The 19,339-nt window shown below is 40.5% G+C and overlaps 1 protein-coding gene across 2 annotated transcripts in view; it reads right to left on the bottom strand.

The window, feature by feature from the left end:
* The window catches only part of GRAMD2B (GRAM domain containing 2B), a 41,813-nt gene extending 23,865 nt beyond the window's left edge, over window positions 1-17,948 (bottom strand). For both annotated transcript variants that reach the window (XM_054987549.1, XM_054987550.1), the window contains exon 1: window positions 17,737-17,948. In XM_054987549.1, the coding sequence (XP_054843524.1) occupies window positions 17,737-17,828 (92 nt within the window). In that variant the 5' untranslated portion in view covers window positions 17,829-17,948. The remainder of the gene's footprint in view (window positions 1-17,736) is intronic.
* Window positions 17,949-19,339: the final 1,391 nt, after the last annotated feature.

Here is a 19,339-nt window from a genome sequence, read left to right as displayed (position 1 = left end):
TTTAGCTCAGGCTCAGAGTTAGAAAGATATAAACTGTTCTGCATTACCAATTTAGCATCACATTAAAATGGAGACTGGAATTTAATTTTATGTATAAACAAGTCAGAAAGTCAATTGAAATTGAAATTGTATTTAATTAGATAGTTATATTTTACATGGTCATAATTCAACTGAAACTACTGAGACTTATTCTCAAATCAATATGTTTAGGATCAAGTCACTGATATGAAACAGAGAGCTGTTTCTGATCGTGTCAGAGTACTGTTCTTCTTCAGCCCATCTTTTGTGGAGATGCTTGTGATTAAAAAAAATCTGGATTTGATCTTGGATGCAACAAATTATCCTAAGGCAATATAGTGAAACAGACTGTACAAACTGTAAAGACAGCATTTACTTCAAAGTTCTTTATGTACTTTTTTGTGAATACTGCCAATAGAGACAGGATGAAGGTTAAATACCTTGTGAAAGATACCTAAGGAAAGAGACTGGGTGTGTTGTTGACAGAAGACTACTTTGTTATACTAGTATTGTGTCCAAATATTGTACCTGTGCTAAGTACCCTGAGCTGCACGTTGCAATTTACAACAAAGACAACAATTTCAGTGTATTTGAAACTTACATAATAACCTTCCTAGCTCTAATGAGGAAAGGAGTAGATCCAGAAGTAGATCAAAGCAGTCAACAAATTGATTAAGAGTCCAATACACAATCAATGAGATTTACTTACAAATAAGGGTACTTAGAACTCCAGTGTTTATTAAGTAGTAACTGGCTATCGTAAAATTAAACTTGTTTATTTTTTCTTAAGGCTGAAGATAACTAGAGGAATCTCTGTAAACAGACCATTCTATTAACCAACTAGACTTTACCATCAGCAGCTTTTCCATGTCCAAGTTATCTGCTTCTTAAGGGACAAAAATATACCTTTCCTCTCTTCCCCAGCATTTTTCATCCAGGTAGTCTTTGTTAGTCCCTTTAATAAAAAAGTACTGAAATTCAAGAGTTCATGCTTGTAGTCAGGGACAATGAAAAATGATAAATTCTGCTCTTTGTAACTTGACAGTTTACAGAATTTTCTTACCACCACTAGAAATTGATTCACTGTTTTCTCATTCTCTAGGAACAACAGTTAGCAATGAGAACTGTCACTGAGAATATTCTTCCTTAAATTCTTTCATCCTCCAGCCTGATCTCTTGAGACAGAAAAACTGCAGTAGTTGCACTGATGAAACAGCTTCCACTTAGGGGTGGGAGAGCCACTGTGGTGTAGCGGTTAAAGTGATGGATTAGGATCTGGGAGAGCCAGAAGCTTGGGCTAGTCACACATTGTCAGCCTAACCCACCTTACGGAGTTGTTGTAAGGAAAAAATGGAGGAGAGGGAAAATGACACAAGCCTCTTTGAGTCCCCACTGCAGAGAAAGACAGGGTATAAATGAAGTAAAATTAATAAAATAAATTAAAAGTTGGGACCTCCTGAAATTATAGTTGCTTTCCAGGTAACAGAGGTCAGTTCCCCAGAGAAAATGGCTGCTTTGGAGGTTGAACTCTATGGCATTAGATCCCATTGAGCTCCCTCTCCTTCACAAACCCCACCCTCCCCAGGCTCCACCCCTAAAATCTCTAGGAATTTCTCACCCTAGAGTTGGAAGCCCTCCTTCCACTAATCCAAATTTCCCCTGGCAAGGGTGTGGCGGGGGCGGGGGGGGGGAGGACAACCAATATCAAATATGCATATTTTTGTCTGCATTAAGTAAACTTTATTGTCATTGTTCCAAGAAACTACATTTTTGGAAGAGAGGGAAGATTAACTCATTTTGTATGATAAATCACAAAAGTACACAAATCATGACTGATATGACAGACCATAGCATCAGGTCTGTGTATTCCTTTTGGGATTTGAGAGGCATCTGATTAACTACTTTTTATCTTTTCCTTTGGATGTTGCCCTTTCCCCTTCTTTCTACCAAAAATCCAGAAATCCAACCTGATTCCAGTTCAGCTTCATCTAGTACCATTTTATTTATTCAAATCTGCCAGGGATTCTACTGAGAATGCAGACACAAGTCTTGTGAGCAGGGCCAAACCACTCCTTTTTTTCTACCCTCACCTTTCTTCTTTTTTTTAAAAAAAATGGAAGTTTGAACACCACAGTATGTTATTTTTGGTTAATTGTAATAAAAGGTCATTCATAACTTTTGACTTTAGAACAAATAACAATTAGCTTAAGCAAAATTAGACCTTTCTGAATGTCCCCAGGGCTCCTCACAAATGCACTGAACAGCACAGGAATTTCTTCAAGCTGGAGAGAGCCCATCCTGCAGGGACACACGTGTAGGCAATATAGCTACGTAGGCAGGATTGATTGCAGGGGTCTTTTTCAACAGCATCAGCGAGCTGCTGCAAAGGAACCTGTTAGAAAGGCCCTACCCATAGTCTTGCTCCATCAGCAGGAGAATACATGGCACTGAAGTAACTCCAAAGCTGCTAGATATACATTTGAAGGACATCAGGATCTCCTTGTAAAATGAAGGACTTTCACAGAAGTTCTGTAAAAGTTTACTCAGTAAGTCCTACTAAGTTTGCCCTTTAAGGAAGAACTAAGTTGTAGAGTTGTGTACTTTGAACAGTACCTGTCTCCTTCTGGGATGCACAGCCCAAAAAAAGCCTTTCATAAGACACATGAAGACTGCCTTATTTACAACGCAAACATTTTCTTTTGACAGCTCAGTTATTGATTATCAATGGCAGCTGTTCTGTGTTCTGTTAATTAAAAAATAATCATGTTTGGGGGTGAAGTTTGAGTAGTGCGGTTTGACATCTTTTAAAGGATTTTTTCTGTCCTTTGAGGCAATTCTTTTCATCATGACAGAACGTGGAATTATGTTCTTTGCTTTATGCTGTTATGTAACAGAACAGAAGGAAAATGTCTGTTTTACAATTTTAAGATATTCAGTACAAGAGAGATGGGATCAGTTTTTAAAAAATGGTTCAAAAAGTATCAGTTTGTAATTTCCATGAAACCATAGGGGATACATAAGGCCTGTATCTGGTGTTTATTTGTGCATAGTGATGCTGATTAGCTAATAAGAGAGCAGCAAGTATAAGTTTTCTTCCTCCAAAAAGGAATAAAGAAGTGAGCAAATAGCTCACCATTGGCTTCTAACACTATTCAGGGTCCAACTTTGCATATAAAAGCCTGTTGATCTATCCTTAGTCAACATGATGGAAAGTCCTTGTTTCTGGCAAAGAATGAACATTGAATTGAAGCCGCCTTCCCCCTACCAGTCTTTGAACTGTTTTGGGAATGGTGGATGATCCATGTACCTTCACCTTATCTCTTGATTTTCCTATTTACTGGAGGTAGTGTCAGCAGAAGTACACTAGCTTACTGGAAATAACTTCCAGGCAATGCAAGTTACGGCTGCCATTCCCCCAGTGGGGGTGGGAGAATCCCCTGCTCCCAGCCTGTGCCCCTTACTGCCACTTATCTGGCTGGCAGGGGGAAAATGCCCCAGGAATGGGTCTGGAAAGCAAAAAACTTCCCAGGCCAGCGAGCAGTGGGTGTACTCCTGCTTGCCGCTACAATGTCACTTCTGGAAGTAACGCCATTGTGCCTGGGGGTGGGCATGCTCCTGCATTTCACAGGGACCCAAACTGACCCCTGTGTAGGGTGGGAGCATGCCCACTGCCAGGTACGATGACACTTACAGAAGTGACATCATCACGCTGCCAGAGATAGTCCTGGATGTGGCCTCTCAGGTATCCCCGCACTCTGATAAGCCTGGAGGCCAGCACCCAGATTTTCCCACTCCAGTTTGACCTTTTATTTAGAGTAAGTTCTTCTCCAACTTAAGTTTTCAACAGAACACAATCTTGATTTCAACAGCAGAGGAAGCCAGTTTGTCAACCACAGACTTCCTGTATCCTAGTTGAAATTAAGAATAGCTTGTTTTCTGGGTGGCTTGAATTGGACTAAGAGGAACAAAGTCTCTCTCTCTCTCTCATTAATAAGTAATTGTATTCACTTTTAAGAGGAAAGGGTTTGGAACTAAGCATAACCGTAGATATAGGAATGCAGCTGAACCATGGAGTTCAGGAAAACTGATCTGGTAGGTAGGATGTCCACATAAGAGTTGAGTCCCGTAAGAGGTCTCAAAGAGCATAAAGATCATGAATAGAAAAATATCAAAAGTCAAAAGGGGAAGTTTCCCAAGTTAGATAGTTTCTGGGTACTAAAATTCAGAATGACCTATGCCATATGTTGGGAAATTGTGTTTGTAAAAATATCCAAGTGTGCTGGGAATATGCGTCAATGGTGATGTCTAATCAGGAAGGCCCACATAGGTATGGGTACCTTGGCAACTGCCCCAAGTAAGATCTCAGAGAAGAGAGAAAGAGGATATAAAAGGTGATCTCAAAGAGGGTGAGGCAGAAATCTCTTTTGCCGGATTTCTCCTGACCGTTCAGTAACATCTCATTAGCTTGACCAAGCCTGGTTTTAGGTAAATATAATGCAAACTTGCTGAAATACTAACCGTTTTATGCATTCAATAAAAACTAGAGCTGCCTTAAGGTATTTTGGTGTCCTGTCTCTTTTTCCCCTCCTGTTGGCATCTTGAGCTCAAATGAACCCTAGTGTAAGTAAGAGGTTGGGTCCTTGGGGAGTCTGATCACCACTACAGTAGACCCCAACTCAGAGGAGAATTTCTGTCTGACATAAGGAGTGTGTGCATGTGTGAGGAGACCAACAAGGTAAGTGCTAGGTCCCCCTGGTGGGAGGGTAAGAAAACTTGGCAACTGTAATGCAGATCAATACTCTGAGGATTGCTACAAACAGAAGTTCTAGCCAAATGTGCTTTGCATTGCCTAGACATCAGCTGGCTGCATATCATTTGCTGCAGTATACAGTAGCTGAGAGTGGGGTGGGGATGGATTACAACAATTTATTTATTTACATTATTTATAATCCGCCTTTCTCACTGGGGCTCAAGGGAGATTACACAGAGTAAGTCAATACAATCAACAGGATGAGAACCTAATAAACCATGCAATAGGATTTGGATTGCAGACATTTGGAACCAACTAGAAATTTGAAACAGAGCTGAAATGAAGCCCAAGTATTAACACAACACATTAAATGATATAAAATTTACATACTACAATCCTATTTACGGCAACAATACAAAGTATGCACAGTAGTATAGTCCAACAGTCCCTAACCCTTTACCCCAGCATCTTTCTGAGCCATTTTTTTTTACAATACTGACCTATTATCTCTATAAAGAAGCCCCCTTGAATAATTCAGTTTTGCACAGATTACAAAATGCCAGGTGAGTGGGAGCCTTCCTGTCCTCATCAGGCAGGTCATTCCCTAAGGGGAGAGGGCTCAACAGAGGATACACATGTGTGGGAAGTTCATGATCTTGCCCACTTACAGGATGACACCTGCAAAATGCCCTTCTTTGATGGCTCTGCCAGCTGTTCTGGAAGAGTATAGGGAAAGAGGTGGGTCCCACAACAAGTAGGATACAACAAAAGAAAGAGCAAAGGTTAAGGTGGAATCTGATATGAAAGCCCTTCTTTTCATCTAAATAAACTACTCCTACTTGTGCAATTTCACAGGCATTTTGCTAGTTAATATGTAATTAGACAGTGTTACTGCTATGTGCACTGCACATGAAATAACTGTGATAAGATCTTTCTATGCTGTAAAAAGGGTAGCATCTATTGAGTCAGTTAAAAGTGTTAGAACAAACATATTCAGGTGATACAGGAACTATAATAATGTGTATGAGGTAATAATACCTGGATCCGCTGAAAATGATACAGGTCTGTATTGATTTGTTATTCAAACCTTATCTGAGAAACCCAGCAGCTCCCATTTGAATGGGAAAAAAATGATTTGCTTCCTGCCCTTGCTTTCAAATAGTTAAAAGGGAAGATTTAGATCTGAGTGACCCACCTTATCCACAAAGAAACACACAATTTTGCTCAGTAGTGTGGATTGTTAACAGGTGCATTAAACTAATCACATTAGAAGCTCTACAAAATACAGCTCTCATCCATTGCATATGAACACCTTTTATGATTATTTGGGATTTCTGTCTGGCCTTTGGTTAGCAGTCTACATTGGTGTTTTAAGCTAGTAATAAAAATGTAGGAAAACATTCTTGATATACTGAAAGTTATGATCACTGAAACATTTTTAGAGGGAAAATATAGAATGGAGTGGAGCCAATGCAGCATTTTCACAAAAATGGTATGTTGGATCCACCCTAACAACTTTGGACTTTACTTAATGTGAATTTTCTAAAATCCTTTACTTTCAAATATGCCCATATTAGAACATAACACATGATATATAAACAGGGTTAACAGTCCCCCCGTGAAAGCAGGCGATCCTTGGCTCCCTGCTTCTGCCCTCTGCCACCACTCACCTGGCTGGTGGGGAGGGGAAGCACAGGCAGTGGGCCTGCTTGGGGCCCTTCCTTTCCTTGTCGTGCAGGGAATGGTGCCATTCCCCGTGTGACAAGGAAGAGCTCTGGAGCTCCTGGGCCCATTCCCCATGCTTTCCTCTCCACTGCCAGCCAGGTGAGTGGTGGTGGGGGATGGAGGCTGGGGGTGGAGGATGGGAGCGGGAGCTCCTCTGCTCCCACCAAGGGACTGATACCCCCCATGCCCTCCCACAACACCCCTTTCCCTGGATTGGGTTCCAGGGGACCTGGCAACCCTATATATAAACAATCCCTTTTAAAAATATTAATGGGGGAGGGGGAGTTATGCTTGCAGCTATTATGCTACAGCTACATGGGTCTCTCAAAACTAGCTTTGCACATCCTTGTTTAATTTTTTAAAAATTCCATTCTCAATTAAGTGACTTCTCTGCATGGAAGGTAACTTTAATTAAATTTGATGAAATATGTCCTGTGATAGGAACCAATTTATCTGGCACGCAAGTGCTGAAACTGTAGATATGAACAGCAATCAGTACTAAAAATTTAAATGACTAGTTCTTTCAAAAACTGGAAAATATTTCTTCATTTTTACAGTGATGTTAAATGTAAGATTACCAAGGCTTTAGGAATGCCCATGACATTTTACATAGGCAATTAATGAAAGCCACAATATGATACATACAGGATGTGACATAAGTAACAAAGGAAAAAGCTGGCAGTTGGAATACTTTATGGAAGTACCCAATAAATCTAATGATGCCACCACAAACAGAAGAAGGTAAATATTCTGAGAGAAACAGAAATGGAGAGGATGCATTGTGTGCTTAAGAGAACTCCAGGGTGTAACTTGTCGACTATATGCAACACCTGTTAATTCACTATTGTTGACAGCCACTCCTTAAATGAAACTTTAGTCTAATGAAATATGTAGATCCAGGTGTGCTTGGTAGAAACCAATCCATGTCAAAAGTCAGCTGTGTTGTTCACCGGAAAACTACCGTTTTAGAAGTCATCCAATTTCAGCAAAAATACTATCACGCTCTTTTCCTGATTTTAGTAAATAATCAAGAACTGTACGTTTTATTTTATTTGAGTCACTCGTGGGGTGTGGCATCCAAAGCTTCCCAATAATCTGTTGTTTGATTACATAAAAGGCCATTCACAGAGGGAAGTATAGGAAGCAACACACTTCGGATCTGGAGATTGAAGTTTTGTATGGATTTCCCTGAAGTATGCAATTCTAAAGCTCTGGTAACATCTAGATTAGATTACTGTAAATTATATTAAAGATTTATGGTCATATAAGCAGAATAAATTCATGATGATGACTACTGCAATGCACTCTGTGTCAAGTCATATGGCCTCCACGTCACTAGAGCTGCATTACTGTAATGCCTTTCAGGATACACCTCAGCAGAGAACTTCTTTTAATCCTCTTGAGTCTATCACAACACTGCTTTGGTTTGACCTACCAAATTGTTTCTGTGTCACAGACTTTTACAAAGCATCCATCCATTTGGATGATCAATGTGTTTTGCCAAATGAGAGGCAGATAGGAATCAACTTATTTGATTTATAATGTTAGAAACAACAATATTTAGCGGTCACACACTCTCAGACTAAGTACCTCACAGGGTTGTTGTAAGGATATAATGGAGGAGAATGAAGTATGTGCCATTGGATCCCCATTGTGCAGAAAGGCAGGGCATAAAGTAAAGAAATAAAATAAAATATTCACTGAAGAGATTACATATTTTGTGAAGCATGCAGAGTTTATGACAACATCTCTACAGTTGATGAAAAAGAGTGAATCCAATTTTCTAGGTTTAAGTAAAACTATATCTATTTCAGAGATATTTGGATGGCTTGGGTACTAAGTGGGCAGATGCCAACCGGGTATACAGCTCTTAACTTAATTATGGCCTTTTCTTCATAGTTTTTTTGCCATAGGTTTGATGCTGTTGGGAAATAGGTACCCATTTTCTCCCCCCACTTCCTCACAGCATCATGGTACATTCCTGTACCTCCTGGCTTTTATCTAATTTTTACCAAACCTCCTTTGTTGCTAAGTTTTGGGAAAGATCACAGGAAAGCCTGTATGGCTTCAGTGTGGACAAAAAAGTTAGGATTTTCCTGACCTTACCCACACAGCTGCCATTTTCTCTGTTCCCTACCACTTTTTTTAAAAAAGGATTCCTCCCACCACCCCACCGTAAGAGGAATATTGACATACTTATAGAATGATATATCAGTATGTCAATTACCAGGAGGAAAAAAACTCAAATCACACCCTGGTGGTGTGTGAGGAGTTGGAGTGGTAACTCAAGGCATGTTAGGCAACAAGAGTCCCTCATAGATCCTCATATGAGACCAAAACATTGAATTTCAAATATCTCAGCAAAGGTGTTTTGAGAGAACAAATCACTGAGCCCATAAAATGAGTAGGCAACTTGCTTGAATGACATGTTGTGTTCTAACTTGCCTGCATTAAGCCACAAAACATATGCAATAGGGTTGCCAGGCCCAGCCTGACAACCAGTGAGAGACTGGGGGTGGGGGGAGGGAGACATTGGGGCACTGTTAACAATGATGTGATGTCACATCTGGTGAAAACACTTTACCCGCAGGAAACTGGGTATTCATTTTACCGACCTCAGAAGGATGGAAGGCTGAGTCAACCTTGAGCCAGCTACCTGAACCTGGCTTCCACCAGGATCGAACTCAGGTCATGAGCAGAGCTTGGGTTGCAGTATTGCAGCTTACCACTCTGTGCCATGGGGCTCCTATTAGGCTAACATTCACTTCTTTAAAATAAGTGTTTGTTTGCTTTGTTGAATTTATATATCCTGCCTTTCTTCTGTGATGGTGCTCAAGAGAGGGTGGAAGTACAGTATTTGACTTCCAACTCTTAACTGTAAAATCTGTACTGACAACTCAGTTACATTGTCATGTTACCCAAGAATCCTTAAGAACTGTAATTGTTCAAAACAGCCAGTATTTGTTGTTGGCTTCCTTATAATTGAGGAGATATGATTCTTGTCATTTCAGCTAGGCAATTCAGAATGAACTGATGGCACTTTGAGAAAGCAAACATTCAAGAGATGGGAAAACAGCTTTTGTGAGAATTTAAGTGATGTTACGGTAGAGCAATGGGAGCTTTGGTCAGATAGGAAACAGAGCTTTTATGATAATTTCATGGATGGCATTGGCCTTTTTTTTCTTAATTGCTAAGATTGTTCTACGCTATGATCTCTCTTTAGTGGCAAACCATTTCTAAAAAGAAACTGCTTTCCCACCTGCTGCCAAGAAAGTAGGGCTGCCAGTTCAGGGTTGGGGATAGATTTGGAGGTAGGGCCAGGGAGAAGAATCAGCAGTGGATAATGCCGTAGAGTCCACCCTCCAAAGCAGCCATTTGCTCCAGGGGAACTGATTTCTGTAGTTGTAATCCCAGGAGATCACCAATCCCCACCTGGAAGTTGGCAACCCTACAAGAAAGACTTTTTTTTAAAGGACAGGGTACTGCAGTGCTGACACATTTGCCTTCCTTTCTGTCTCCCATCTCCCACAGCTACTCAAAGCAGGGGCATAGGCATCAAGCCTATGGCATCATAGAGTTTCTGGCAGTTTCTAGAGTAGACTGACATCGCTTCCATGATAGCAAACCACCTGGTAAAAAGTCTGCCAAGAAAATGTCATGATGCGACATCCCTCCCTTGGGTCCGTAATGACTCAGTGCCTGCACAGGGGACTACCTTTACCTTTTTAACCTTAAATGTTAGCCAGATAGTATTATAATGACAGGTTACCAAACATGCTGATGTCAAAGAAAAAGTGGTAGCATGAAGCATTAATGGATCATGAAGATGGAGAAAATGCTCAGACCAGTTCTGATCAGAGAAGCATCAGGGGAGGCTTTGCCTTCAGCCTTCCCTCCCTCCCTGAGAGCAGACATGTGGTTTTTGGCAGTGGGACACTCAGTGTCAAACCACACAAGACAAAATACACTTGAATGACACTCAAATTACACTCGAATACACTTGAATTACAAAATACACTCGAATTACCCATGTAATTCGAGTGTATTTTGTCTCGTGTGATGAGACCCTCAGACGCTCCCACAAGCTGGTTTTTTTTAGTCACCAAAAGGGTGCAGGGTGGAAGGGATGGGGGCTGAAGCCCTCCTTCTGCTGCGCAAGGCTGCAGAGCAGAATAGGGGCAGGAAGTACTTTTAAAGGTGAGCCCTTGGTCACACATCTAACACAAATCAGGGTAGATTTTTTTCCCTGATGTGTCAGGCATGTGGTGTAATGAGACGCTTAGAATTACTTTCTCATTTGTATATAAAATGACAGAAGATATACACAGAATCAGTAACCCATAGATGCTCCATTTTGATTTAGAGAAGAGTGTCTGCCAAATAGTGGAATTCTCAGCTGTCAGACTTGTGTTCTTTTGACCACTCAAAACATATCAAAATAAAGTTGATAGTCACAGTATTTCTGTGTTCAGATCTCATGAGACATTGTACAGCACCAATTCTAGCCAGAACAACAAAAAGGAAGGCAGGTTCCAATGATGCTGTATCTATAGAAAACATATTCCCTATAAAATACAACATTCATTTGACCTAATTTTCGCATAGTAATTAGTTAAATTGGTAAACATACCCCTATATATATTTATGGCTTGTTTAATGCTATAGGAATGCTGATTGTAAAGTCAAGTGATTAAATAAAGAAGTGCTATATATATTTTAAACTAATTCCAATAAGCATTAATAGTCATGTGAGACTATTAATCATATCAGAAGAATTCCACACCATCACTTGATTTTCTAAATGGAATTTCCATGCTATATTCTTGCACATCTGGTTACTTTTGCTTCTATGAAGAACAGGGTCTGATTCAAAGCATGGTTAGTAAAGGAACAGTGTGCTGTCAGGTGGATGCATAAAATTAGCTAACTAGCAGAGCTTTCTTATTTGAAATGTTTCAGTTGCTAATACAAAGCAAATCAAAACCAAAATATCTCTCAATTGTCCCTTAAACTGTCTGTGCATGAGCCAAGCTAAACACACCAGAGGTATGTAACAAGATTTGGTAGACAATTCACCCTTGCCTCTTTTCCCTTGTTTTCTTGTCTCTGTGCTGATGACCTTTGCCTCTATTCCCTCTCCCTCTTTCCCTCTTTCTGTTTTCTCCTTTGCTGTCAACATTTCACTTGGAAGGTTCTTTGACCACAAAGCATGCCCCTCTGTAAAGTTCCATGTACAGAAATGGTGTTATGAGTCCCACAATGGTATGAAACTTTTTTATTTACACCTCATTTTGGTTGCAGCTACCTCCCTTTCTGCTTATTGACTTGTTCTAGGGGCACCCTACTTTGAAGTTGTTAACTCAAGAACTGGGCTTTGTAGGAGCACTCAGTATATGTCCACTTAGAGGGCAGAGTCCCCTAAATATGGAGGTGTATGATATGTGCTCCTACAATGTTTATTTTGGGGTACAGAGCTTTTCAATTTCCCCCATTATTTGTGTTTTGCTCTGTTAATAAGGAGCTGGGAACCGCAAATAAGGAGCTGGGAACCGGGAACCAACTTCAGTTTCATGTCATTAACCTATTTCAACAAGACCTTCTTCAGCAGTGAAACATGCAGTAAGGGTTCTGTTCCTTTTCTAATGTGCCTTGTTATTCATAAAGAACTTACTTTAGTTTAGGAACACATTTTAGTTCAACAGAAAGATTTTGAATACACAGCTTAAATAAATAAAAATAAATAAATAAGTAAAATAAAAATAAATCAAAAATAAATAAAAGCTAAAAACAAACCACGCCCAAAACAAAACCACCGCTACCACAATCACCACCACAACACAAAACCACCAAACCAAAGGGCCAACAGGGAACAAGACCATTTTAGGTGTGTAGCCATATTGGTCTGCAGTAGAACAGTAGGATCTGAGTCCAGTGGCTCGTTGGAGACCAACAAGATTTTCAGAAAGTAATCTTTCTAGAGTCAGAGCTCCCTTCTTTAGGCAGATCCTGTTGGATCTCCATTCCTACTTGTGTCTGAAGAAGGGCACTCTGACTCTAGAAAGCTTACAAAAAGTTGCTTTCCATAATTTATTCTTTTGAAATATTTCTATACTTGCCTTTCTTCTACCACAGCTAGACTCTCAAGGGTTGCAAATGCGAAAACCCAAAGTTCAGGGAGAATTATGAATGATATGCAAATTTTTGAATAGTTTTTGGTAATATTCATAAGTTTAAAGTGCAAAGTGTTCAAGTGCAAGGTAACATTATAAACAATACAAAAAATAGTAAATTCTAACAATAAATAAATAATATCCCCCGATACAAAAATATATCTATGTCTAAGAATCTTCTGTAATTCAGGCAATGGCTACTAAGTCCAAATATAATAGTCCATTAACTCCCGTAGAATAATATCTATTTCTGTTCTCTTCTAGGTGCGTGGACACGAGGTGCTCCCAGAAAAATATATGTAAATCCAACAGGTAAGTATAAGACTGCTTAGAACCGTTGTCTGTGATTGATACTTTTGTTTCTTTTGTTTTTCTTTATATAGGTGGACCCAGAAGTATCAGGAGCTAATCCTGTTAAGAACCCGACAAGAAGCTGGCTGATTTAGACTTGTTTCATAGAAATAATTTCATCAGGGGTCCTCTGTCTGTTCCACCAAGGATCCCCAGACACACTTGCAAGCTCCTGTGTGTCTGTCTCGGCGCACCAGGAAACCAAGCATTGCGCCAAGTCAAAAATTTAGTGGAAGAAATGTTCCCATTGTTTCATCATGCCTCACCTGCTCAGTATCTGTATGCCATATACTTGTTAAAACCCTGCTTGGTTTTTAGTGTCTTGGAAACTGTGTGAGCCTGAGAAGTAGTAAACTGAGCATGACAATTAGAGTGAGATTATGAGCATCAGGTTAGATTCATCCTTAGGACCCCTTATTGGGCGTTCATATACCATACGATTATTGCTGGCTGCAAGTATAATAGCAGCCAGAAGAAGAGTTTTAAAGAAAAAGTAATCTACATTGAGATGGGTTGTGTATATTTCATTAGATATTACTAACATATTAATCCCATCCTCGCAAACATATTAGTGTTTTTTTCCCTTCACTTGAGTAGCTCGTGTTTTTTTAACCGTTCCTTAGATATGTTGTCAAAGGAGATTGTTCAAAAATATCCCCTGCTATTCAACGACATACTAATCCAAACCTGTAAGATCAATATGCAATATTTCTGCTCCAAGGTAACTGGAAAACATAGCTGCCTACACAGTCCTCTGCAATCTGCCAGTAAAATACAAGGAAAGCACTGTCAACAGGCACCTGGTTCCTGAAATTAGACCTCAGAACAAAATGCATGATTTTCACAAATCTGCCTCTACATAACCAAGATACAGCTTCATCTGGACTGGATTAAGAGGTGGAAACCTAACATGATTGACCAAAAATTACACGACAGTGGGATAAGCGTCTACATTTACAAGAAGCTGTTTTTTCCCCTAATCTAGAAGTGAGATATTTTAACATGGAATGCCAAATATGTTAGACACAGTTACTCTACAAGGATCTTTTGCAAACTAGCAGAAACTTTCTGCATGACCAATTTTATCTAGAAATGGCTGAAAATGGCAAAATCTAGAGAATTCAGCCCCTTCCCAGCTCGCAGCAATGCTGCTTAATCTGGGGGTCGTTGTTTGTCACACTGGAAGGAGGGAGGCAGCACCAATCCCCCTTCTCTTGTTAAGGGCTGGCTGGGAGGGCGAAGTTAAGGGCTTTAGGATGCCTCTCCACCCTGCCCAGCTGCAGGTGCAGAAAGTCACTCGGCCCACCCTCCTCACCCTGTATTGATGCAGGATTAGCCGGCTGCTGTTAACAGAACGAGATAGGAATTTTTCCCCCTCTTTCCAGTTTGGCTCGGGAAAGGGGGGGGGGGTTGCCTACCTTGCATCGAATGTGGGGATTGAGATTATTGGTTTAGGATGGTGCCTGTTAGCATTATCATGGCAGGTTTGAGTTTGAGATAGGGTGTGGGCCAGTGAGCACCCTTGGTGCTTCCCTGTTGATGGGAAGAGGGCCCTGACTGAAGGGCTGGTACTGCTTTGACGGCTGCCAGCTGCAGGGGCAGGCTGCTTTTAGGAACCCCCGCATGCAAGTCCTTCCCTCTCTGCTATATGGCTGAGGTGTTCAGGAGCTTGAAAGGGGGGAGTGACCAAATTGCCTGGCCGGCCGGGTCCACACCATCCACTGGATGGGTTGCACCTGGGGCTTTGGGGCTCACCCAAACAGGTCAAGGCGGAGGTCCAGGGTGGACCCTGTGGCTTGACCTGTACCGCTTTAGGCCCTTGCAGCTGTTTTGGCTTGTTTAGTTGTATGAAGTTAATAAAGTAGCCCTTAGATCCCAACTTGGTGTCTGTCTCTTCATTCTGAGTAGGGTGGCAAAAAGCAGTTATAAAAGAGACTGACATATATTCCCTCTTTTAACAGTAGCACTCCGTTCAGTCGTTCTTCTTGATTAGAATAAAACAGGACAGAGTTGAAGCCTGGGCTGTGTTCTCCCCTCAGAAAGTCTCAAGTGAGAACTTCAAAGTATTCTTCATGGAAAATGGGAAGAAAATGGTTTAAATGTACCTAACATTATATTTAGAGGAAGGTTTGCAAGAGAAAACCTTGGAAAGACTCTGGCTATTTTCTCTCTAGATTTTCTTAATGAAGCTGTATGGAAAATGCCACATGTAAAAATTTGCAATAAGCACAGTCCAGATTTCTGTCTGAATGGGGGAGGGGAGTGAAAAAGAATAATATTTACATTTTAAATATAACCCTTTTGGATTCTAAATAAATTGACCCTATAAAACACATTCACCTGAAAAATTGATTTTTTGGTCCAGTATGTTTGTTATTTCATCAATATTTTAATTAAAAGCCACTAGTATAGGATTTAAAATGACGACTACTAACATGAACTACTCTCTTCATTTTTAAAGGCTGTATTGTATGCTATTCACATTGAAATTCTGTTAGGAACCCAGTGCTATACCAGAACAAGGGTAGGCCTTTGCATTCATGCTTTAAAATCAAGGCCTCCCCCACCCCCTGTACTGAAGCAGAAGTTCTCTTGCTATTGTGACTTCAACCCAATAAATGACAAGAATGATATAAGGGAAGAATAATGGCCGGCCACATTGCCAGCCCTGAGCACTGCCAGAACAGCTAGATGGCACACCACTGCAGCTTAGAAACTTCACCTTGGCCGTCGTCACACAGCCATAAATTTAGCACCAAACTAGCGCCATCTCCTGCTGAATGCTCACCTTATTCTGGCTCTCTTGCGATTTCGCCATTCTCCCCAATTTGTGACTCTTTATGTTGTCTTTATCCACTTCCATGTGAATGCCCTGGATTGACTATGAACGCTTTGCAGCACCAAAACGCTCACTCTCCCCGATCATGTGTCTCACTGAACACTGATTCTCCTTCCCTACACTCCCACAAGCCCCAGCGTGACCCGCAATTAAGCCTCAAAGTAATTTTTTTTTAAAAGTCAGCCTTATAGCGCTATAGCGATATTCTGCCATGGGCGGGAAACCTCTGCTACCTATCACGGTTGCCTTTTGGGTTGGCCCAGCACAACATTAGTATAATAGAAGCGTGATATAGCGCAAATAAGCGAATTTTTTTTTTAAAGGGCGGGATTTTTAGGGCCCCATTTCCAGAGGCACTTTGACTGACCGTCGAATTGCGCTTTTCCCTTTTAATGTGACTGACTGGAAGCGTAAGCAGGCATCAAAAGATGGGAGAATCTGTTCTAATAACGATAACAGAAGAAACGATTTCTAGTGCAAAACTGACGAAATAAGGGCCCATGTGACGATGGCCCTTGTATTTATTAGGAGGAGATGGCTGGTGCTGCTTGCCTCTCCAGGATGCTCTTCAGAGGGGTACAACCATTTGCTTGCAACACAGCATCCATCCATGCCACTTTCACTGTTAGAGGTTAGTTAAGTACCAGCAAAGCAATCAGGTTCTTTGCTGAATAGAATACCTGCTGCTTCATCAATGAAGGTATTCTACCCCACAGATAAGAGGACAGGGCTACCTCACAGAGGATGTGGTTTCAGCATACATGAGCCACAGCAGTTCCAACCTTCACTAACCCTTGCCTATGATATACACAGCCAAAACTTGCTGAACTGAACTCCTACAGAGGATAGAAGTTTTAATTGCAATAATTAGTTCTGGCTTATGATGACTGCATGGGAATGTCCTGTAATACCAGTTTAGTGTTAAATCAAATATGGGGGAAGTCGGGTTCAAATCAATCAAATGCCCCATTGCATCACTTTCATACATGAGGTTCACCAATGGTAATCCCTCATTATATATGAACAGCCATATAACCCAATTCAGTTGTATCTCTGTTACTTTAGAAGCACATATATCACAGAAAACCTGCGAAAATGCCACCAAACTGAAGGCTTTAATTGATATAATCACATGGGGAAAGGATTACATGTAGGTTCACCAACAAGAGTTCAAACGTGAATGTTTGTCACTCAACAGCAACACTGAGTAAAGATTTCCAAGTGTGAAGCTACCATCACAGATCAAGTACCAGTTACTGCTTTCATAACACTTGGCATCACTTCCAGTATATATACTTTGATTGGCCAGTTTACGCATTCAGCTGAGATGATCAAGTGGCAAAATGCTGATACTTGCGGACATGTGAGACTTAAACTAGGACCCTAGCAGTGTATGGTTGTTATTGTTCACCTATGGAATATTAAACAACCTGTGGATTCAGAAGTCTAGCATAACTACACTTTGTGGCAATAACAACCTTATATACCATTCCACCAGAAACCTGGGAAACCAGGTCACATACAGTTTTAGGTTGATCACATCATTTAACACTATTTTATTATACCTTCTTCAGGAGATATTTGTAACCCATTTTATTTTAATTATAGATTAAAACCACATGCAACCTCTGTCCTCTGTCTAACCCTAGCTGTAGCCTTTTGAACTACTCAAACAGCTACACAGGGCTCCAACATAAAACTAAAAAAGTTAACAAATTCACATCACATACTCATTGGAAACAAAACAGGTTTGCATGCAAAACAATTCTCAAGGCAGATAAGAGGCAGAGTAGTTGCCGGAAAGTTGCAAGATTTTGTCAGACTTGACAGCAAGTAGGTATAGAGATCTTCCACACAATATATTGCCAAACAAGAATACTTACAGGGTCAAAGCAGCTTTGTTTTCTTTTTTACTGATCACCCTGACAGGTTTTAGTTCTTCCCCCTCAAGCTGTTGATCAGTCATTAGCACCATCTGAAGAAAAGACTCCCCTCTTGTTTGTCTGGCTCTGTCAACTGCTCTTTATTTTCCTACCCCCACCCCCCCAGTAACATTTAAACAGGAATTCACTCCAGGCTTTTCCTTCTCACTTGCTTGTCACATTACACTGCTTTGCAACCTTAGAGTGCAAACTGAGAAAAAGCTTTTTGTCTCCAACTAACCTGAGCAAGTTTAAACTGGTATTGTTGCCTGGCCCTTTCATAGACGTCAGTGACGAGGAGGCAGGGGGAAAGCCCAGGAAAGACACATCCCTTTTCTCATCCCACAACTAGTTAGAAGGAGGAAGAAGGGGGAAAAAAGGAGAAAGAATGAGAACCTGTTCAACGTGTTCATCAGAGAAGAAACAGCTCAGTCAAGCACATGAAAATTCTAATAATAGCTCCAGCTGTTTTAAGTGTGAAAGCATTAAGACTTTTTATTTCAAGAAGGCTGTCAGAATTTGATACAAGCATGCTTGGCATAGAAAGTCCTAATAATAGATCAGCCAAACAAGAACCTGGAGTGGGGAGGGTGATCCAAGGCAACTGACCACGATCCTGGTTCCTTATATCACACTGGGGGCTGATCTATTACCCACCTTCAATTATTCATAAAGAATGTTGCTTCCTCAGGTATTCTCTCTTGGTTACTTAAAACAAAAGGGCTGCTGAATGTTTTATATGGGAATGTTCTAAGTGACAAGAGAAGGAAAGGCTAAGGTGACAAACCCAATGCCAAGAGATTATAAAAGAAAACAATATAAAACACCAATTTTTAAGTAGAAAGGAAAATGAACTTTTAAAAGGTTTCCTTCCAACCTGGCTTGAACAACACTGCATTACTCTCAGGTATTGCTGGTAGGCATCTAGTATGATAACAGGGCCTGATTTTATTGTGAATCAACTGTGTTGCTAAGTTTCATTTCTGTCAGTGCTCCTGTCTCTTACCTGTAAAGCAAAAACATAGCTGGTGAAGTTTCTTCTGCTGAAGATTTATGTTCTGGGCAACTGTTAAAATGTGATAGGAAAAAAGGGAGAATCTCTGTGCCTCTTCCAGAAAAAGCCAAACAATTGCGTCTTCTCCACACCCAGATTAATAGGTCATGTGACTTCTTTCCAATTACTTAAATGTTGATAGTTCTTATGGCTCTGTAATATTGGTTTGAAATCATTCTTTCTTTCAGAAGCACAGAAAGAATGAAAAACAACTTATTTTCAGAAAATTGAAAAGCAACACTGATGACATTGTTCTTACTATCTCTGATCCACATAAGATGTTACAACATATTATAGAACAAATTGTAAGATTCGGATCTTTGGGGGGACTTAAAATTAATAGAAAAAAACAAAAAGAATGTCCAAATTTTTAACAAAACAAGAAGAGGAAATTATGTCATCTCCCTGGTTTATTAGATGCAGGAGAGCTGTTAGAGAATGGGAGTCCTCCGTGACACCACCCCCACCCCCACCAGACATACACAGGCTACACTCCAAGTCTCACCCTGC

Source organism: Eublepharis macularius, chromosome 8, assembly GCF_028583425.1.
Source record: "Eublepharis macularius isolate TG4126 chromosome 8, MPM_Emac_v1.0, whole genome shotgun sequence".
Lineage (NCBI taxonomy): Eukaryota > Metazoa > Chordata > Lepidosauria > Squamata > Eublepharidae > Eublepharis > Eublepharis macularius.
Note: the sequence above shows the minus strand (reverse complement) of the source record. Positions and strands in the feature narration are given on the sequence as shown.